We start from the raw sequence: 23,684 nt of genomic DNA on the forward strand, positions 1-23,684 counted from the left end.
TACTGCTCGGTATCTCATATGCTTAGAATACATGTACCATCAACATATCAGCATACAGTCTATCATTGAGTAATCTATGACAGCTATGAACTTCTATACAGGCCAGTGAGGCTTCCACACACTTTTCTAGCAGTTTTTGCTCTGAGAAGTCTTGTTGTTTTATTGCTATGCAAGTACAGAAGAAGCTGCAGCTGAAGAGGCAAAGACAGTGTGACTAAAATGACAAATTACAGCCACTAACAAATACAATACTTCTTTTGCTAATTTTTCTCAAGTAGAATATATATCTTAGTACCTTAGTACAGAAGATTCTAATACCTACATCTTAGTACAGAAAAGGAACAATGTAAGCAGTATCTCTCTCTCAGACAACTAACTGAACAACTGAAAGATTGAAAATGTGATGATGCCTCCTGACCTTCTATGGCTTATGTGACAAAAGTTATAAACCAATTAATTAAAATAAGATGTTCACTGTATAAATAAAAAAGTAAATATAATGTGATTTGGAATATAGCTCACTATTATTGATGGGCAGCTGTTACATTAGCTGCAGGATATCGTCAATACCCAGAAATATTTATGACTTCACTCTGGAACACAGTCTCACTCTCAATGCTACAGAAGCTATTAATTTTACTGCCCTTTTTTCTAAATTCAGTCTTTTGCCCACAAAGATGATTTGGAATTCTAACTCCTTATAAAATCGTTTTTTTTTTTAAATTACCTGTGTAATCCTACATTTTATAGCTGGCAAAACGGCATGTGACAGAAATATTTCATTTCTCTTTGCTCAACCAGCCTTTATATTTTGCCATGGGACTACCTGAAAGCTGAATAGGATGCTACATTGTTAGGTAAGCACTCACCACACTACCAACCTTGAGTCTTTCTCAGAAGGAAATAAAAAGAGGCCTTGTGAGAGCTAGCATCATGAAGCTGCTAGTTCACACAGTCCATGCTCACACTAAGATGAACAATCCTAGCTCACATTTTAATTTTTCTCACAAAAAGAATGAATGTCTGCAAGCATGCTTCAAGCCATTTCTCTAAATGACTCTTGCTAGCCATTGGTAGAACACTCTATTCCAGGAGTGCTAAAGAAACCAATCAGAGGCAGGGACACTCCAAGTAGTGCCTTGAGCTGCTACTAGTTTCCTCCATGATACTGCAAAATGAATGTAATTGCTCAATATCCCCATTTCCTAATTTCTGCTTAGGTATCATGGCTCCATGAGAGGAAAAATCCTGCTTATCAAACTTGATTTCCTTTTACAACAAGGTAACCCACCTAGCTGATCAAGGGAAGGCAGGTGATCTTCTTGGATTTCAGTAAAGCTTTTGGTACTCACAGAATCTCACACAGTATCCTATTGGACAAAATGTCCAGCACACAGCTGGATAAACACATCACATGATGGGTGAGCAAGTGGCTCACAGGTTGGGCTCAGAGGCTTCTAGTGAATGGGGTGACATCAGACTGGCGGCTTACCACAGGGCTCCACCTTGCTGAAGAGTTCTGTGCTCTTCAACATCTTCACTAATGACTTGGATGCAGAATTGGAAAGGATACTAGCTAAGTTCACTAACAATCCAAACCTGGGAGGAGCTGTTGACTACCTCGAGAGCAGGGAGGCCCTGCAGAGAGGCCTGTTGCACCTCAACAAATCAGAGAATTGGGCAATCACCAACCATGTGATCTTCAATAATGAAAAGTGATGGATTCTGCAACTGGGATGGGGCAACCCTGGATGTATGGACAGACTGGGAATGAGAGGCTGGAGAACAGCAACATGGAAAAGGAGCTGGGGGTCCTGGTCTGCGGCAAGTTGAACATGACCCAGCAGTGCCCTGGCAGCCAGGGGGGCCAACCCTGTCCTGGGGGAATCAGGGACAGCATCACCAGCCAGGCAAGGGAGGGGATTGTCCTGCTCTGCTCTGAGCTGGGGCAGCCTCACCTCCAGTGCTGGGGGCACTTCTGGGTGCCACAATGGCCTAATGTAAGGCTACAGAGGGTCCAGAGGAGGGCCAGGAGGAAGGTGAAGGGTCTTGAGGAGAAGCTGTATGAGCTGTAGGAGCTGAGGTCACTTGGTCTGTTCAGCCTGGAGGACACTGAGGGGAGACCTCACTGCAGTTCCATCTTCTCCTTGTGTGGGGAAGGGGATGGGCAGGCACTGATCACATCTCTGTGGTGACAGTGACAGTGACAGGACCTGAGGGAATGGACTGAAGCTGTGTAAGGGAAGGTTTAGGTTGGGTATCAGGAAAAGATTCTTCACAGAGAAGTAGCTGGACACTGGAACAGGCTCTCCACAGCAGTGGTCACAGCACCAAGCCTGACAGAGTTGAAGAAGTGTTTGGCCATTGCTCTCAGGCACGTGGTGGGATTCTTGTGGATAGTGCTGTGCACAGTAGGAAATGGACTCAATGATCCTTGTGAGTCACTTCTCACTCAGCATATTCTGTGATTCTGTGTTTTTCCAAACATTTTGTATTGTTCACTACCTAATTTCAATGCTTAAATGTGAGCACAGCAACTGCTTAGTATGCATTAAGGAAACCCTGAAGTTCTTCTTTCAGGTAACTGAGGTAACTGAAGCAAATATCAATCATGCTTCCAAAAAATCTGAATGAAAACCACATAAGTTTACTTTTATGCCAGTATATGCTGATCTCCTAACAACTTCTATAGCTTTCTGTTAATAGAATCCTTGTATTCTACTTACCTGTATTTTTTAGCAAGGATATCCCTCTCTGTTTTCTGGTTTGCAAGAATTTCATTCAAATTATCTTGTATCTGAGACAGCCTCTGTATATACACATCTGTTCAATATTTTGAGGTAATCAAAATTATTATGGCAATAAGAAGTTTAGAAATAATAAGAAAATAATTACATTAATAGCAATTTCAGTGTAGCAAATACACAGCCGAAGTATGAAGAGACTTTAGAGCAGTACATTATTCTGTATTGCATGCTGGTAGCTCCTTACAATTTGAGTATTTTTAATTAAATTCTTATAGAAAGAATTAAATACAAGTTTAACTTTAAAATAATTAGCTGAAGTACTGAAAAATTTTGAAGTGCGAATACCTTGTTTAGGAAATTAATAAGAAAAAAAAGAATAAACTGAAGAACTTCTCTATGGATGATATGTCCTGAAAATTTTTAAGCTCTTTGTGTTACAATTAGCTACATAACAATACAGTTATACTGAGGCTACCTGCAGAACTCATGCAACCTTTACAAGGTTCCTAAAATTTTTGTTTGCAGTATTACAAAATAGCTTAATCAATTTCTCCATGAAGAAATAGCTAGACTGTTTCAAGTTACATACAAAGGTAAAAACTTATCTATCCCAGTTTTACATCGTTTCTAACTCATAATGTTAAAGAAGAGCAATCATAAATTCTTCTTTATATACCCTACCTCTTAGACATATAACATCAGAGGGTTAGAAGTCATATCCAGTGGGTACCACTGGGATAATTTGCTAAAATTGTAACCTAATTCCTGAAATTCTAAAAGTCAATGCAAGCTTTACAAAATCAGGAAAAATGAGAAATTACAGTATTAAACTGAAATTTATAAAATGTTTCCCCAAACCTTTTTCATCGTACCTACTAGTATTTGCTTACTTGCTAATATGTAAATATTGCTCTTATTAAGACAGTTTACTAGAAAATTTGAATCTGTTATTCATAGTAGATTTCACTGCATGGAAATACCTTGAGATTTTACTTTACTTTTAAGTCTGTCAGTGTACTTCTACATACTTGCTCAGTCTCGTGCCTCATCAATAGCAATGACTAAGACTTAGTTTAACAGGTGCTACACTACTAACGTTTTTGTCAGTAGTGGTAACTGATCACTATATTAATTTCTCTCATATCCCTGGACAAGATCCCTGAAAAAGAGAAGTCTGATAGTTCCTTTTGGTCATTCATGAAATTGCACTGATGTCTGTTCACAGGCATCTGTCTATTGTATCATCTACGTATTTGTCAAACATGTTTCAAGAAAACACCTATTTTAACTAACAGTCCACACACCATAAATTTGAGTAATCAAACCACATAATTCCATATTTCACATTTATTTTCAAAAGGATAGATTTACTTGTAAATACCATTTGAAAGCTCTAGTCTGTAATTAGGAATACAAATTTAAAAACAAACCCTTTCTTTCTGTCAGGAAGCAAAACTGTAGCCTGAGTATGAGATGCTTCAATTAAACAGCCCTGCCTAGATGGGGAAGGGCAGCTGAGGAGAGAGACCGTGGTCAAAGGCATTCTGGCAGCAAGCTATGCCTCCTGAAGCATCATGGCATGGACACAATTGACTTCAACAGCTACACAGGAGAAGCATCATGATCACCTAGGAACTCACTGTCGCTTAGTAAATTCTTGAGATAAATCTGAACTGAAATTTGATAGCCTAAAACAAATTACACCTCTGGGTATCAGCATTTCTGAAACTGCCCATTATTCACATTGTCTGCTGTAAAAAAATTCTCTTTTTTCCTCTCATAAATTGTTTCAGGGTCCTGGAAGTCCAGCCACACAAGAATGAAAATGCTGCATCTGCTACTTTACATACAGACATAGCTGTTCTTTATCATGCAGAGGTTTACATGCTCATAACTGAATAATGCCACCAAAAGTATGCATTTTTAACTAAGGATCCCTTTTTATATTACTAGGTTGACTTGAGACACATTCCTCTGAGTGGCATGCCTCCCTTTTTTCGTAAAAATATTCGTTCCTGTGCAACAGAATTCCTTCTCAGGAAGTGCTCACACCTGAGAAGTACTATTACAATCTTATTCTCTGAAGCTGTATTTTCCAGAGGAGATACTCAAATATATTACGTGCAATAATGTTCTAAGAACAGTTACATTGCCAAAGATATTTACCCACTAAAAATAGGTGAAACACTTCAATTATGTCTACCTGCATCTTTGGAAGTTCTCAACTCAAACAGCAACAGTTCCTCCTGCTTCTTTTCTGTATCCTGTACAGCAGCAACAGACTCCTGTTAACAAACACAGAAATTACTGTAAGAAGTTGAGCCAAGTGCACCATACAAAACAGGCCATGGTACATGGCCTGCAGTTTAGGTATTGGCAGACTTAAGTCATTCCAGGTTGGGAATTACTGTGTAAACGCAATGGGGTACTGGTAGGACAGAGCTACATAATTCCAAGAACATTGCTCTGCAAGGGGCTGTCACAGCCTGGGTTTGCTGTGGCATTCAAACTAGTCCATGCTCACAGTCCTCCAGAAACCTCTGAGTGCACAGCAAAGATTGGACAGTGAATTTCACCATGACAGCATCATCTAGACAATATAGACATAGGTTATAGATACCAAGAAGAGCTAACAACTTGTGCAAAAAATCTTCCTTGTTGTTTTAAGATAAACAATATCTGAATACCATCCTCATCGTGATGACAATTCATTACTGTTTCAAAAAGAACCATTCTGGAAATGTGCTTAAAGCTTCAGAACTTATGACCTTTTCTCTATTTTTATAAGCAATAAGCAATGTGTATCAGTATTGACTACTGTTTGCACAATAAATTTAAATGCACAGGAATAATGAATAGAGAGGAGTGATAATAAACACACTCATGTATGTAAACCACAACTTATCTACTATAACTCTCTGCATGATGCTGTTCTTACATACATTTTAATGGATTAATTATTTAAATTATACTTAGATATTGTATTTTTCAGTCAGCAAATGTCACTATGCAGTCATACACCACAGAGCAGTTTAACAAAACTGTTATCTATACTTACCACACTATATTTCTCATGTTGTGCCTCCAAAGCTGCATCATCATTTTTATGGCAGTCATAACAATAATGTTTTGATTTCACCTCTCCACAATAAAGAAAAAACAAATAAAATTTAAAATTAATTTGTAGGAGCATCATAGGCTGGATTAGCTACTATAGGTTACAAAGATGCAATGGCAGATCAACTAATAAACAGTATCATCTATGTGCAAAAGAGATCAAATCTAGGTAGCATGAAGAAATGAAAGCTACCACTTTCAAAATTACTCATTTCCCTTCCTGTAAAAGGAAATATGGATAACAAAAATCTGAATATCCAAATACGTTACAAAAACCCATTCATGTATCTTATTAGCTGTAAATAAATATATAAATCACATTCAATAGTTAATAGAATTAAAAATATCAGTGTCATACCATTTGAATGTATGATTTTTCCTTTAAGATTACAGGGTAATCCTATGATGTATATTACAAAACAAACATACCAGTAACTTCAACAGTTTGAACAGCAAGTACAGAGTCCATAGCACCATATGACTTCAGCAGTTCTTTCATTTCTTCACTACAAGCTTGATTCAAAGCACTCTCTCCTGACCCATCCTTTTCATTGGGATTTGCTCCATGTTGCAGCAGAATCCTGGCTGCCTGTTATGCATTCTTGTTATATGTACAGTGCTAATTCTTGCTGTGGACTTATATAACTATATGTGCTATGTCGAATAACATACATCACAAATAATACAGGTTCAAATAAGTTACTCTACAATTGTTATACTTGCAATCCAAATTAAACAAAACCAATAATTGGCTATTATCAACACAGATTTCTATCTTGTATTTCTTCATTAACACATACAAATACACAAATTTTCACAAGATGTAATTTTTACAGCACTATTTTTTATGATTTTATAGTTATATGGAACAATTACAAAACAACATGTATCTAAAATAAAAGGAACTGGCCAATTGCATTAAGACCAAAGTGCAGAATAGAATTGCATTTCTTTCTTTAATATTGGTTTTGGTTTCATTAACTGATAATTCTTTTCCTAATTTAAAAAAACTTGCAAGTTTGCTCAATTGCAAAATGTGAAAATGAGAGTAGTGGCATCACTGGAATTAACTACCCCTTAAAATCAGATCATATGAAAGTATTGATGAGGTCACAGCTTGGATGATAAAAGAATTTTCACATGTATGATTTCTCTGGTTTAGCATTTCTTCTTACTTCTTACACTCAGAGTGCAGACAAGTAGGAAAATGCACCAGAACAAGATTGCTGATTCAAAGTTCAGGATGTTCTCTGTTGGTTCTCCCCCAAAATACTAAATAATACATCTTTGCAAGAACCTTACTGATAGTTTGGCTCCAAGTCTGTGAAATCATCCCCTTTGTTTTACCCATGCTCACAGAAAAAGACAAATGTGATGAAATATGAATTGTCCTGACCGAAATAGAAGTATGTTTGAGCCAATCTGGCATCACTTTTACAATTCAGTTTCCCAAAACTCACTCTGTCAAAAGGTTTTATTTATTTCTGTGCAGTGCTGGGCACCACAAGTTAAGAAGAATGTGAAGGTCCTTGAGTGTGTCCAGAGGAGGACAACAAAGCACCTGAGTGCTGGGAGATGTGTCCTGTGAGGAGTCACTATGGACCTTGGGCATGTCTAGCTTGGACAAATGGAGACTTAGGGGTGACCTCACTGCTCTCTACAGCTTCCTGAACAGGGAAAGTGGGGAGGGAGATACCCATCTTCTCTGCCTGAGATCCAGTGACAGATAAGTGGGGATGGGTCTGAACTGTGCTAGAGGAGTTTCCTAGAGAGGTGACCAATGTCCATCAATATTTATGGAACATCTGGACAATGTTACCATGATTTAACTTCTGGTTGGCCCCAAAGCAATCAGGCAGTTGGATTAGATAATCACTCTAGGTCCCTTCTAACTGAAATAGTCTGTTTTTTAGAACTACAGAATGGTTCGGGCTGGAAGGGACCAGTTAATAAAAAATTGTTTATTTTTAAACAACAGGCCCAGGATCTTTTCTTTACAAGAAGTATTTTTTTACAGTGAAGGTAGTGAGACACTGAAACAGACTGGCCAAAAAAGTTGTTTTCTCAAGAAATCTCAAGAAATGTTTGAAGTTCGATAGGACAGGGCTTTGGGCAAGTTGAGTTAGTGAAAAATGCCCCATCCATGACTGGGGGCTCTATGGCTACATGCTACCCTCCTCTCCTGCTTAAGCCACAACCACCAGGGACAGCAGTGATAGTTGCATCCAGCCTACTCCAGACCCTGGGGAGGGGTGGACAAAGAGCACTGTCAACAGTGATCCAGGCGTCTTATTGGTATGCAAATACAACCATAAAACAATCACCTTACTTCATAAACAGTGCATAGCCCAGGGCCCCTTGAGCTCTCTCACACACCAACAGGCTGCACACCAGGACCTCCCCTTTAGTAGGAACACATCTCAGCATTACTCTTCAAGGCAAAGAAATTCCTTGTTTTCAGTCATTGACACTAAACTTTGAAATCTTAGCTAAGTGATAGAAAGGATTGATTGTGCACATATAGTCCTTTATGACTGTGCACATATAGTCCTTTAGACATGAACTGCTGACTGAGTCTGGGATGAAGTCTGGATCTAGCCATCTGAGGAGTTTAGAAAGCAAGGGGGTCCTTTCTGGAATATCATGACTTAACAGGAGGTGCCTCCTTACAGTTGGGACCCTGTTCTCTATGCAGCAAACAATAGAATTGTGTTAAAACACTGTCACATTTATCAGTGAACTTTGTTAACTCACTATTTTATATCAATAAAGGGTATTATTGCTTCTCTCTTAAGTGTGAAATGCATTATTCCCATCTGTGGCAGCACTGTACCATCAATAAATTGAGACTGTTCAACTTTAATACTGTTTTTAAGAAGCCCAAACCTGGCAAAGAACCACTGAGATTTTCTGAATTTTTATTATTTATCTATTGTATTAAAGAAGTCAACTAACTGAACAATTTCAACTGTCACTACTGAAGAGTATTTTTCTCTAATTTTTGATTACTTTAAAGAACACTGTTTTTTTTCCTAAAGGGAAACCTTAACTAGAATTTTGTTAGTAATTCTAACGAAATGGGGATTTTGCTTTGCTAACCCTCTGTCAGAAATCTGTATTAGGAAATCTTACGTAGAAGAAAACTATACCTCCAAATAATTGCCTGAAACAGCATCATGGATTGGTAAAACGCCACAGAGACTTCTGCTGTTAACATTGGCACCTGCTTTCAGCAATTCTAAGATCACATCAGTGAATCCTCCATTAGAGGCTTCATGAATTGCTGTCCAACCTAATAAAAGCAAGATAACATACAGTATGCATCTGATTTGGAAAGATCCAAAGGTCACTAATCAGTAAGTCTACATTCTGCTGCATTTAAGATAAATCTTACACAAGCAATCATCTTGAAATGCCAAGGTAAACTATTTTGTGTGTAATTCAGTTTACTTCAAAGAAAAACACCCAGTATTAAGAAAAAAAAAATTGGTTTTTTTTCTACTGCAGTACTAAAAATAATAGAAGAAATGGAACACTGGAAAAGAAAAACTTTAAAAACTTAGGAGCACAACATTAATAATATGACTTCTAATACCAGAAGCATTTTATAATATCAAGTCTGTGAGACACCTAGTATATAACAGTATCCATTTCGAAACTATGAAAACAGAAACACGTTATATATTCAGGTAGGAAAAAGGAAAACATTCTTGTCATGTGGTTTTTGTTCTTATTTCCTGAGGAAATAAATATGACCTGTCTGAATGTGCTTCACACACGCATATACTGATGGACATAAACTCCACCAAACTTTCAAGGTCACTTCTGCACACATCTCTGAAAGCGTGCTCTTCAGCTGAGTAACAAGACCCTGCTGAGAAACTGTCTGCATTACCTCCATGCTGACATGAAAGCCTGTATTCATATAGTGGCTTGCACTTGTTTAATGACTTCCTTTCCTCCTCAAAATTTTAAGCCAAGAATCCATAATTTTATTAAAATGATGCAAATTATATAAACACGTCTATACTGCAGATAATGTAAAACTGTAGTATAAAATAAGCCCATAAGACAGTAATTTTCAAACCTGCATAGTCCTGTTCATTGACACAAATTCCAGATGATATTAGAGTCTTCACCAAAGACACATCTCCTCTCTTAGCAGCAATATGCAGCTGAGTTTCCCCTGTTGCATTTCTCCTAATTTTCATCTTTCTCCCAGGTCTTCTCTTACAGGTACCATGTACAATTACAGCTCCTTCCCTGGAAGATTCTAAACAGATATTGGGTGCTCATTAGAAATTGTTTTTGCAAAGAATGCTGAAGTATAAACAGAAAATTAAACTTCATAATTAATTTGAATTACTGTAAATGTTTGTAACACTGCCACTTTAATTATTCAATAGCATAACTGTCTATAGCAAAAAGTTAAAAGATACTAAAAGTAGAAGGTCCTGTGCAATAGGTCAGGTAACAAGCAGACTCCCTACTTAAGAATTTCCAGTTAAAATCTAGATGATTCAACAAGGGTACAACAAATCAGAAAGCTACAAGAAAGGTAAAAAGGTTGAAATTTTATATTATATAGAGGTAGGTTTCTCCATGAACTGGTTTCAGGTCATCAGGCTGCTAAATATATAAACTACACACATAAAGATATTTTTAAACTATTAAAACATGGAGACTTGAGCACCACTCCTTATCAGTTCCTAATTCTGTATAAGGAAAAATAGAGGTGTGTGACTGTGTGATTGATACAGATAAATAGATAGAGCAATATAGATATAGACAGATATAGATATGTATATATATGCAGCTTGATGAATATATATACACAAACACAAGGTTTTTTTACAACTGTGATGTGAAAAACTACTGTAGACTGATTGTAAGTCTTTGAATAATGTTTAGTGGCATAGAAAATCTGTCATTTAAACTTGCGCACAACTGGATCCATAACTGCAAATAAACTTGATTTAATCCTTATTGGTTCACAAAGCAGACAACATTCACTTTAATGATATCATGTGGTCATCAGAGAGGTTCTAATTCTGAAGCTTCAGGTAATAGATCTACTAAATTTTAAGAGACACAACAGAAAAAAGAGATTAACTAAGTACTTACTTGTGTATAGAGTAAGGACAACCCCCTCCTCAAACTGCTACCAAAGAGACAAGATATATAAATTTTCTAAAGCTCTATCACCTGCGTAACTTTTTTTAAACTCCTGTTTTTTCTACTACAATACCATACTATTCAAACTTTTTAAAAGTTTACGGTATTCTTTCTCTGATTACTTGAAAATTTGTAATTTATTCAAAGAACACAAAAATCTAAGGTTTTAAATGAGCATTCTGAAACTCGTATCCATGTTTTTTTTGTTTTTCTCCTTTTATTCTTCTGAACAATTAGTAGCTGCATCTCCCTCATCTCATCAAACAAGCTATTTTCTCAAAAATTTTCAGTCAGCCTTATCCATTAGTATCAAATATCTTCTGTACTTGACAGCTGCCTTTCTTCAGCTACCTCCTGCCTTCTGGAAAATTGGCTTTTCAAATGTTTTCTTCGAAGTATTCTACAGACCTTGTTGTACAACACTATTTGGAAGAACATGAAAGACAAACTGAAGTGATAGTAGAGACAGATATACAGTGAGGATAAACCTGTATTTGTTTTAAGTGAGCTTGCTCACTGTAAGCTGTTCAAACCTCTGAGAAAGCATTCAGGCAACTCTCTTTGCACTGACACTGCTTGGCTTACACTATGTTGGCAACAAAAAAACTCAGGAGTTCCTTTTTAAATGAAAACTTGAGATTCTAGAGAACACAAAGGCATCACATTATTAAAACAGTCCTCCAATCTCAGACTTACTTTACCATAAGATAATGTATTGTATTTCATCTAAAAGCTTCTGAGTCTGAAATCCCAAAGCAATCATCTGCTTTCTTATTCTTCCTTTTCTTCCCTTTTGATTCATGGGAGAATGTCCTAGGGACTTTTTAGAGACATTGAAGAATAATAAAGGGTATACAAGAGCCCATTAGGCTAATGAACCTTAGTAACATTGGCTGGAAGTGAACAGAAATAATTGCAAAGTTTTCCAGTTAAACTGTCATGCACAACAGTTTGCTTCACAGCTGTTAGGAAAAATTTTCAAAAGCATGATGGGACATTGGTTTGTGAATCGTAAAATACTGGTTCTCTGTGGGATGCATTGCCAGGTGGGTCATGAGAAGGAAATATCCAGGTCTTGGCAAATACAAAGTCCAGTCAGCACAGTACAAAGATAAAATGAAGAGATCACTGTAACCAGCAGTCAAGTTAGATTAGGCTGACATATCTCAGCAACTTCAAGGACACTGTCCTTCAATAACTCCAAATGGGTCTATGACCAATTATTTCCACAGGTTGAACTATAAGAAAAGAAGCAAGCTGTTCGTACCTTCCTTCTGTATAAGCAGAATGGAAATGTTGGGAGCCTAGCAAACAACTGACTGTAGATAAAAGTGACACTGGGTCACTTGTGAAGAGAAGATTTTTATTAAATAATAGAATAATATAAGGAAGACCAGTGGACACAGAAACAATCAGACGGGATAAAAAGGCCAGTTAATGACAAAAAAAGTGTAGGGAAGCAAAACATCTGAAAACTCTACGAGTCAGAAAACATCACCCATTTTCCAGCTTTATTTCGACAGCAATCTGAATGCCATTGTCCTGGCCTCCAAATTTATTAGGGCCTTCAACTGCATAAAGGGCTAAACTTTCTTGAACAACCACCGAAATGGCAACACTCTCATGACATGAAGAAAAAAACTTAATTTTATCAAATAAAATACTACCTGAAGAATCTTTTACATGGAAAAAAGTAGCCTGGGACATGCTACCCCAGAGGAGAAAAAAATACAAGACACAGGCTTGAAACAAAGCTTTTTAAAATCATAACGGCACAAATAGGAGACAGAAAAAGATTTTAAGAGAGAAGGGATGGTATCACAACTATAGGTTTTGGTTTTAGCGAGTCTTGAGTACCATGGTTTGGTACATGGTTTTGGTTCCAGAAAGAACAAAAGTACGCATGATGAGTGCCACCTTTATCAAAAAATCAGTAAGTGAAAATATATAGAGGTTAAGTGAGTTGGAGTAGGGCTCTGTTGTGATGGTAAGGCTACAGGATAAATGCAAATCTAAGGCATGGGATGAAAATGCTAAACAAAAAGCTGCATGAGGGGCAGAAGAGAATACAACTACTGAAGGATGCTAGACCTTTATTCTCATGGAATTAGGTTTGTATCCATACTTCAGCTAACCCAGAGGTACCAGTAAAATCAGAGTCCAAGTTGATATGTGCCTGATGAGGATACACTCTATATATTATTATATTCCATAAAATACAAGTGGATCATAGTATGCCAAATATATGCAGAGCCCTGTTATTTGATCTGTGACACATAAAACAGTTAACTAAGGACTGATCTAATGTTATTTCAAACTGCTGTTTATGTAACATACTTAACTAAGGCTAAACTTGAAGCTCTCACTTATGATCCTGCATGCCCTCAACCACAATACTGAAAGACTGATGAATGTAACATAAATAAATTCTGCATTCTGTAAAATGGAGCACAAATATTTCTGAAACTATTTAGGGATTCACTAGAGTATTTGGTCAACATGCTACGTATTTCTTGTCAAACTTTCTCTCACACACTTTCTCTCACAAAGCCCTCCTTATGTACATTTGGAAAAAAACTCCACTGGTTTATAAAATATTAACTTTTCACCTGACTTCTTAGATGTTTGCTGTTCTGATGCTTGACTCAATTGTGACTGATTAGATGAAAGCTTGTTGTTGCTGCTACTGAAATATGAAGCTGCCTTTGCTTTTTGGCTTGTCTTCTGAGGATTTGCGCATGCTGGTTCTATCAAAATCTATCAAAACAAAGGCAAAGAGAGTTTTAAAATTAGGACTGATCCATTAGTTTTATTTCCATTAACATCAGATTACACTTGATTTGCCAAGTTTTGCAAAAAATCATTCTGAAGGCGTTCTCATATCGGTATTTAGTCTCCTGTCACTCAAACTACTGCTGTTACGCTGAGACTATGTTGATTCCTGTCACATACTGTTGTAACCTCAAAACAGATACATTGTGAGAGGAAGTCAAAGCAAATCAGTATTGACTGAGATTCAAGTGCTCTTAAATAGGCAGTCTAAGAATGTTGTGCCCACTTTTTCTCCAGAAACCACGGATGTGAGACAATACAAACTGGTGATCTCCTCCCCTTTACAGAAATGTTGCTGAGCTTCCGCCAGTGCTACCCTTTTATTCTGCAAATGAATTTTCACTATACTAGTGCTGAATTACACTCCTGTTGCAATACCACCTCAGCTCAGTTTCCTACAACATTAAGTGGGACAGAACAATTAGGAACACACCCAGCAATAGTTTGGGCCATTTCATTAGGTTCATCATGAGGGAAACATGTTTTCTGTAAAGCTCCTTGGACTCTAAGTGGAACTAAACCTGAGGTCCATATAACATGAGATATTATTTCTGAATAGTTTTACTCTTCATAGTAGCCTCTGCTATAAGAATAGCCTTTTTTGAACTTGATTTTTTAAAAATTTTTCTGCCCTCAGAGAAAGGTTTCTAAGAGTTTTAGTACTGTGGTTTTCACTAAGTTTTGTTTTTCTGCTTTGCTCAGGTTTAGCAAAACTTCCTTTGATGCTCTAGTATTACCATGTTAAAGTACACCTGCATTTGATTCTATTTCCAAAAGAGGTCATATAACTAAATTAATTTTCTGATAAATTCCTTTATTATATACTAAAACAAAACTGTGCTGCTATAAAATTAACTGATTTCCTCTGTTCTGCTTTTTTGCAGGACCAAAATAATAAGGAACTAAGAAATATGTGTATAATAATGCAAAAAATTAATGGGCAAAATCCAACAGTAAATATTACTGAAGTGCTTTAAACCCATATTTATTTTTGAAAATTGAACGAGTTTGAATTATTGATCTGCCTTTTAAACTGCCTCTGGTCATAAACCAGAGCTTTAGTTTCACATTTCTGACAAGGCTGTCTGCAATTATTCCAGGAAATTATAAAGAAGGGTAAATAACACATAAAAAACACACAGAATTAACTCCTGATAATCTCAAAACATCCAAAGGTTTTGGTCCAAAGGCCAGTGATTAGCTAGCATTGTCCTTCTGATTGCTTTATATCTGGAGACAAAACCAGAACACACACTGCAACATCTGACACAACTACTGAAATTATCAGTTACAAATCTACAGAAATAGGTTTACATAATTATATGTTTACAGTGCCATTTTTATCAATCATTTAATGTTTTAAAGCATACTCTAAGACTATATACCATGGATGCTGTTACACCATTACATTTCAAAGGACACACAGACTGCACAACTATGACTAACAAGGACAGTAATCATCACCACATAAAACTTCAAAAGCTCAAAAATATGTATCTATGCACACTACAGTCTACAACTCAGATATTATCTGTTATCATTGTTGAAAGGAAGAAAACAGAGGGAGAAAATGCAGCTCTTAATGCTAAAAGATGTAGCACTATATGCAAACACTGACCTAACTGATTCATCATGGTGTTCTCTTCACATGAGGCACCAGCTCCCTCATCCTGCTGAGATCTCACAGCATAACTGTGCAACCCCTGTGCAAGAGAGTGTCTTTCCACCCCTTTCCTCTCAAAACCCAACACAACTTACTCTACTCAGAGGCAAGACATAATTATTCTACTGCTACAAGCCAAGCAAAAAAAATGGCAGTTTCAGTAAGGTTTTTGGAAGTACAAAGAGGGACTGATGTACCACGCTCTCTGTAATTAGCTCCGCAGCACTTGCAAAATCAGCAAGAACCACCCTCCATGAGACACTTGCCTCTGTCTTGCATACTCATGAAGTTGTACCTTATTTCAAGTACTACTAAGGATGAGCTTCAACACTATCACTCTCAGTCCCTGCTGGATATATCTAGTACACTCTGTGCTGGAACTGAAACATACTTCAAAAATAGTCATTTGCTTCAGTTTACTGAAGACTGTCAGCAATCCCTTAACAGTTTATGGTCAAATCAGATTTCTTTGTAAAGATATACCTGGTGCTGGTTTGTACCTTCAACACACTGAGTATTTAACGTGTTCTTTGAATCACCTCCACCTGAAATGAAAAGGAAATACAGAAAGAAACCAGAACTGAAAAGATTAGTAATTTACTAAACATACATATCAACTTATATCTACAATACTGCATGTAACATTACTTACAATATTTTAGCTTTCCAGAAAAATTATCCAGCCCATAAGGGTTTTATTGGAATCTAAAACATATCAATATATAAAATGTTTATCAAATTTTTGAGTCTAATCTTTGTTGCAAATAGCACCTTGTTCAAACCGGGTTTGGTGAGAGTAAAGAATGGCATCATACTTTCAAATTTTCTTGATGATTAGTGACCTGAGCAATTATTTTTGAAACTTAGCATAGCCCCTGGATTCTCTCTGTAAGACTTCAAGTGTGCTTCAGGATATCCAAAGAATCTCAGAGCAGCAGGCTGAGAGCCCTCACTAGCACCCCATCCATCTCATCTTCATGTCACCTGACAGCTCCTCATGGGCAAGTCTGATATTATCTCAGTCTCCCTTCAAGTCTAGTTTTGAGGTTTGTCAATGAGCCCTGCTAATTTATGAGCAAAGATGCTCTTCCTTCTCTGAGAAAGGTGAATTCCATCTGGCACCAGAAGGCCTGGGGACATGCCTACCAACCCTTTACTGAAAAACCCAGAACTGTGACAGTGACATTAGCTATGGAGTCATGCATTAATAGACTGGGTTTGTCTGGTTCTTCCACTGTCCCTGCTCACAGCAGGAAGAAGAGAGGAAAAGATTAGCTCTCTACCACATTCCCTTACCAGCTATCCTGAGGCCCTGAAGTCTCTTTTGATTATCCCTGGACTGAATGTTACAGCTTTATTGCCACCCATGTGGAAAACTAGTAATGAATAAAGTCTGAGGGACTGAGACTCCTGACTTAAACATACTACAGCTCACACTGGTCCATGGGTGTCCATGGTTTTAATCCTACCTCTAATCAAGGTCTTAATCCTACCTCTAATTTGTACCTGCTTCTGATCAGCCTCCTCCAAACTTGCTCCTCCAAACTTCCTTCAAACTTAGCTCCCAAGACTGTACAAGACCATATTCTCAGCCAATTGCTAGCTCCAATCCAACTTTCTTCTTACAAACTCACCAGCTGTTACCTACAGTAATATTTTCCAATACCCAGCCCTAACAATAATTAAGGCTTTGCAACCCCTAAGATCCAGATCTAATCCTAGTTTCCCATTGTGTATCTAATGGATCCTTCGAAATTTAGACTTTATGCCAGCTTAAAACCAAATTTTATCTCTACCTCTAAACCATACCTCATCCATCACCAAGTCAAGCAATATTGCATCTTCCATTTAGATAGACAACTGTTGTGTTTCACATCTTCATTCCAAATTGAAAGGTAACTCCAGCCCAAAAAAAAAAGCTGGACATCATTATCTTTTGCACTTTGTCAATATACAGCAACTGTGGAGGGTAAGGAATGCTCACTGGTAATGCAAGGCACCAAACAGTGAAGGCTATAGAGGTATTAGCAGTAATTAAGGAAACCTGTAACAGATGTTCTAAATTTCTCCATTTAGTGGTGATGCTATGTCAAAGTAATTCTTTCCTACCTGCTACTGAGTGTCTTCTAGATTTTGCTACATAACGTTTAAGAAGTTTCATCATAGATGGGTTAGAAGCTTCATCTAATGCACACCTTCCCATGTGATTTTTTAATAAGGGATCAGCTCCATACCAAAGTAATAAGTTTGCCATCTAGAAAAATAAGTTTTTCAGATAATTTATTTTCTGACAGTATTTTTCAGAATCCTCATACAGGTTTCTCTCTCTTGTACTTGACAACATGAGCAACTAAAACCAAATCCCTCTTTATTCTAGTTTATACATACCAACCATTCCCCTAGATCATTATCCTATAGTCTTATTATTTTTAGAAATTGTTCCAGTTATTAACCTGGCAGCATTAAAACAAGGTCTCTCAAAATACACGGTAGATTCATCTTCCCATAGCTCTTAATTGGCAGAAAATAACAGGTGATTTTAGGGTTCAAATAAGCTTATCCATCTACGATATCTACTTCAGGAGAAAATAAATCATGCTCTGGATGTGTCTACTGTGACTCCTGTGACAGCAAGGGAAGTTTTGACAGCTATTTCTGATATACAACATGTATCTGCTCAAACAAAACACATTCAGATGGTCTTGCTACCAACATCATGATTTTTGTACAAATAAAAAGCCTGGATTCTGTGGTTACTCAAGAAATTATCATTTTAACAAAATTTTCCATCAACCTTTACAAAATACTTTTTAAGACATGTGAAATTTATGGTCTGATTATTTCATTTCTTTGGGTAACTCTTCAATCTTATTCCTGAATTGGCATGATTTTACTTGTACCTCTGCATTTCTTTCCTGAGCATCTATTCATTTCAGACTGAACTTGACTCACATCCTTTACCTGCATGTTCGTTACTTCTAACCAGATTGCTAATGAGAAAATTGTTAATGATGTTTTCCATATTCATACATTCTCCTAACAAGAGTAAAATAAAAAGGGTTTGGCTGGCAGCAAAAGCTGTCCCAAGCACAAGTTGTCCCAAGTTTTTAGACTTTTCAACCAGTAACATTTAGAACACTTCTTCCATAACAGGATCACTGAGAGCATTATCACACATGTATGCTCTCCCCTTCAACCAGACTACTAGAAAAATCTTTCCTACACTTAGCATTTTTTCTGAAATAAATTGATTTTGCATACTGCAAGTACAGAAAATTATAAAGTAGTCAAAAGTTGTGTTTCCAATCTACTTCACACAGAGAAGTTAGCTTTGAAAAACACAGTTCCAAATAACATGTGACTGAAAGTCATGTTACTGAATCACTATCAGTATTTTGTTGCTAGTCCAAAAACAATAAAATTGAATCTGACAGCCCACTACAATAAGACAATTTTAGTGCTACTGAGTAAACAGAGCAATGAGTAAACACAGTACCACCATGTAGTACCATTCTCTCTGGGAACACCAGCTTGCATAACCTTAACTCAGTTGTGTGTTGAATGATCTTTGTGTGCCTCAAGTGACATAGTTGAGATCAGTGTTCTTCCAATATCACTCAAGTTGCTGGCCCCTAAGTATCACTTGAAGAGATGCAGAGTCCTCATCCACAACTGTCTTAGGTAATGCCACAAAACTCAGAAATACTTCAAAAACTTGCAATAGTCTTTATGCACAAGCTGGAATTTATTCTTGGGGCTTTCAAGTCTCAGAAAAAGGTGTTAAACAGAAGTCCACCTTTCTTCTTTGCTCCAGAGAGACTTTTCCAGGAGAAACAGAGTAAGTCTCATCTCAGTCATGAAAAAGACCAAATGTTTAGGAACAAAACTTATTAGCTATCCCCCAAAAAAACCCTTTAAAATCTTGGAACTCAGTAAGAATTAGGCAGCATATATGCAGGTCTATAGAAAAAAACTGACAGCAGATAAAAGGGACACACAGAATTCCTACATAAATTTGGGCCACCCTAGGAACATGCACAGACAGGTTCATGTGACCACTACCACACTTAAAGAGGATCTGCAATTAGACACAGACTTATGAAATCACTGCATTTGGCAAGAAATTTTGCCATTAGTTCAAACTGGCTATTCAGTTAGTGTTCAGATTAACACCCTACAAAATATAAGGCTATTTCTTTATAATCCTCCATGTTCTGTGTTAATACATGGGTGTCCATGACTGTGATGACACACCACATATCCATGACTCCTAAACCATTACCAAAATCTCATTAATAGTCCAGAAGACTGCTCAGGTCAGAAGTTACTCTGCAGGGTGATTACAAAATCAGTGAATTAAACAGTATTAAATGGTAGCAATCTAATCCTCAGTAGTACAGCTATTGTCCAAAACAGTTAGAAAAAATTTCTCCTTTTGGACAAATCTTGTTAAGTATGGAGTGATTTGAATAGAAATCAGGCAAACAGAACTCGCAAGCTCTTGAATTTACCTATAATCTAAAAAGACCAGCCTCATACAAAAACATTATGTGACCTTCTGGACTCAACAATAATTTCTACTCCTAAATCATACTTTGTGTTCAATTAAGAATATACCTCATAGTGACCTTCTTTAACTGCATCTTGCAATGGTGTTATTTGTTCCTTTTGTGTAGCATTAACATCAGCTCCTGCTTTCAAAAGCAGATTTGCTATCCCATAAAAGCCTTCCACACTTGCTATATGTAGTGCAGTCAAGCCTACAAAAAAAGAAAAACATGTATTTCATATTCGGGTGAAAAAAGTTCTAGAAATTTATGTCAGTCTTAGGTTATCTCTCTGATGAAGACTTCACAGAGTATATTGAAATGATAAAATCTGATGCATTCCAGTAAGATGTATGAAGAAATGTTTATGAGAACATCACAAGGGTTGGGAGACCTCATGCTTTAGACAAAATTTGCACCTACTGGGGAAGTAGATGCTGCTGTAACAACATTAGTTTTAGATTTGCTAGTTCTGTTATGAGAGAACAGCAATTATTCATCCTATATTTCAGTAATTTCTCCTGGAGTAAAACATAGATACTATTTTTAAGAACAAGGTAATTTTTCACTGCACTCTTATTTACATGGCTATGCTGAAGATGGTAAGTAAGAAAGAAGTGACAAAAATAAAGACATGAATTATTTACTACCAAACAAAAATTTTGTAAGACCATCCAAATAAATGAGTGTCCAAATAAATTAAAAACCCCTAGTGAAATTCCACATTCACACCCAGGTATATGCAAAAAAAAAAAAAGCAAAATATCACATGAATTCCACTCTATGAAGGAGCTGTTTAGGAAAAATATGGAACATAGGTCTTTGAACTGGGTTTTGCATAACCATGCATCAGGTCCTCAAACATGCAGGGTGAGAGACATAAGGGAAAAACAGAGAGGATTTTCCACTTCCTAACTTCCAGCTCTGAAACTAACAAGCCCTCCAGAATGTTAGTTTTAATAACTAACATCCTCCACTTTGATGGATAGTCTTACTTTTCAACCGTTTTGCATTATCAGAAGGTTGTCAAGGCCTAATTCACATACTAAATATGCAAATTAATAAGGCTTAGTAAGATTGTTTCAATCCCATTAAGTAAAATTATCTTAATTTCATTAGAGAGAGATACTTTCAAAGCTCTTTTACACACAACCCAACCCTGACTATTTAACATTCCTAGTAACCAGGTTTGTTATGAAATCTGTTAAGGAGATAATAAAAATTTTCATTAAGGGGAATGTACTAATTTCTCCCTCAGTAAAAAGTATCCTCTACCTGATCTAATAATAAGATCTAGGAAAACTGCACCTGCAACACATACAATTAATTATCACTAGAGATTAGCAACATGAGTCTGCAAGGACACTGTGCAAGTTCCAAATCAAGGAGAAACACAAGTTTCAATACAACTGTTTCTCAGATCCCTCAGAATACTATGAGTCAAGACTCAAATTTAGAACACAATACAGTACCTCTAATATGCTGGCCATATCCTACATGCTGATGTCCAGGAAACAAAACGGAGAAAAAAAACCGAAACCAAACAAACAACAGAAGATCCTAAAAACTCAGTAAGGTATTGAAGCAGAGTACCATAACATAGGAATAAGGAAAAAAAGACTAGGCTAAGATATGGATAATCACTGGGGGGAAGCTTTAAAGGAGGAGAACAGACACAGAGGCAGAATATAATATTCAGAACAATGGCTCAAAGAGACCAAGATTAAAGTGTGTGCCAAAATGACAGAAATCTGTTCAAAGTCTACATCTTTCTGATTACACCTGCCTCACTGAAAATAAAAGAAGCAGGGACAGGTCAACCTCTCATCTCTTCAAGCAGTACAACTAAAAGATATTTTGTGCAGCTTTTCTTATTTTGCACCAAAAAAAAACCCAGCAGACAGAGTCTGGGGGATGAAAATTGGTGGCCTAGCAAAACATGTAAAGGCAGAAAAAGGAAGCAGCCATGACCCCAAAATCTAGAACCACTGCACTTTAGTACACTTGCTTACTGTGGCTGCAGCTGAGCTCACACTATCAGCACTTCTCAGCTATCAATACAGGGCTTTGAACCCCACTAACAAAGTATTTTCTCATCTGCCTCCAGCACACATTAGTACATATTGTAAGTCACTCTGTTAGCTCAAATGCCTGTGCTGTCAAAGTCTGAAATTTGCGGCTCACCTAACCTCTCTAAATATATTCCAGAAGACAGTGAATTTCAACATTAGTTCTGGTCCATTATATGCCTGCATTATAAAATAGCCTATAGCTTCACAGTATGTGGGCTTTTTTCTTTCCTACAGGACAGTTGTGAAATCCTAGCTGCTAGCACAACATGGAAAGACTGTAAAAATGAAGTTTTCTAGTAGAAGAGTCAGCTGTCTGAAACAATTTGTTTTGTTACAGAAATTTTTCAGAGACTAATGGACGAGAAAGCAAAGTGCAGATTAGGAACAGTCTTACATCTGAAACAACCAAGTAGTAACTAAGGTGTAGAGAAGTCTTTGACACAGAGTAACACCCACAAAACTGGGTAAGGCAAATTGCTTGAATCAAGAAAATAACAGATGGCTGCTCTTCACCAAGATTGTTTCCCTGCCCAAGACAAAGAAAAAATGGAAAATAACAAGTAATCACAACTTCAAAAATTCAAAACAGTGCTCAGCTTCTCTCAAGATGTAAAGGCTGAAATCAAAGTTCCTGAAAAATTTAGCCAAAATCTTGACATCTTAATTTGGCCACTGAAATGGACGAAAAATACCCCCAAACTTTAAGACCTATGAAGCTGTTTATTTAATAGGGACAGTTTTGTGATAAGCATGCACAGAATCACTGAACTAAGGCACATAAACCTAATTGCATCTCTTTGTAACTTTTTCAAGTGCATAACTTCTCCTTCAAAACTTTATTTTCTTAAATATTTTTATAACTAGATCTACATAATTTTCCAGGAACAAGTACAAAGTTAACCCAATAAAAATTTAATAATCAATTGACCAGTCACAAACTTAGTCTTGTCTGTTGCACAAACTCATAATATATGCTTTTATTAATTACAGGCAGGTACTTGTACTGAAAATAGTATTTCAGTACAATTGCAACTTACCAGCATAATCCTGAGCGTTTACATTTCCACCAGCTTTTATTATCCTACGTACAAGGTTTATGTCTTGATGAGTAACAGCTCTATGCAATAAGTTCTCACCATACACATTCCTCCTGTGGATTGTTGAAAGTGAAAGGGGGCAAGCTGGATTTACGGAATTCCTACCAAAGGCTTCTCGTCCTGAAAAATAATGTACAAGATCTGTTGCACAGAGAAGTATCTTTTCTCTCTTATCTTGGCTTCACCTTATATCAAAGTTAGTAAATAAGCTACCTGAAGAAACAAATGTTCATTCAATCTAGTAAAAATGAAAAATCACAAAAGACATATCTCAAATTTAATTATAATGCCATTTAATAAAGGATGTCATGGTGCATTTCATAACAAAACTCCAACTGAAATTCAAGACACAGAAATATGACTGTGTAGAAGTGTTTTAACTTCAGACTTCTTTGCTAATGACATTTTTGCAATGTGCATCGTTTCCCAAAGGA

At 36.8% G+C, this 23,684-nt stretch overlaps 1 protein-coding gene across 1 annotated transcript in view; it reads right to left on the minus strand.

Annotated features, from left to right (window-relative positions):
* The window catches only part of ANKRD31 (ankyrin repeat domain 31), a 63,374-nt gene that overhangs the window by 21,215 nt on the left and 18,475 nt on the right, over positions 1 to 23,684 (minus strand). The window contains exons 12-22 of the mRNA XM_062513956.1: positions 23,191 to 23,370; positions 20,152 to 20,294; positions 17,644 to 17,788; positions 16,018 to 16,079; positions 13,649 to 13,796; positions 9,952 to 10,137; positions 9,014 to 9,156; positions 6,294 to 6,453; positions 5,806 to 5,888; positions 4,951 to 5,032; positions 2,727 to 2,823 (exon numbers count right to left, since the gene is read on the minus strand). Coding sequence (XP_062369940.1) covers positions 2,727 to 2,823; positions 4,951 to 5,032; positions 5,806 to 5,888; positions 6,294 to 6,453; positions 9,014 to 9,156; positions 9,952 to 10,137; positions 13,649 to 13,796; positions 16,018 to 16,079; positions 17,644 to 17,788; positions 20,152 to 20,294; positions 23,191 to 23,370 — 1,429 coding nt within the window. The remainder of the gene's footprint in view (positions 1 to 2,726; positions 2,824 to 4,950; positions 5,033 to 5,805; positions 5,889 to 6,293; positions 6,454 to 9,013; positions 9,157 to 9,951; positions 10,138 to 13,648; positions 13,797 to 16,017; positions 16,080 to 17,643; positions 17,789 to 20,151; positions 20,295 to 23,190; positions 23,371 to 23,684) is intronic.

The sequence above is a fragment of the Cinclus cinclus genome, chromosome Z, assembly GCF_963662255.1.
Source record: "Cinclus cinclus chromosome Z, bCinCin1.1, whole genome shotgun sequence".
NCBI classification, from domain to species: Eukaryota; Metazoa; Chordata; class Aves; order Passeriformes; family Cinclidae; genus Cinclus; species Cinclus cinclus.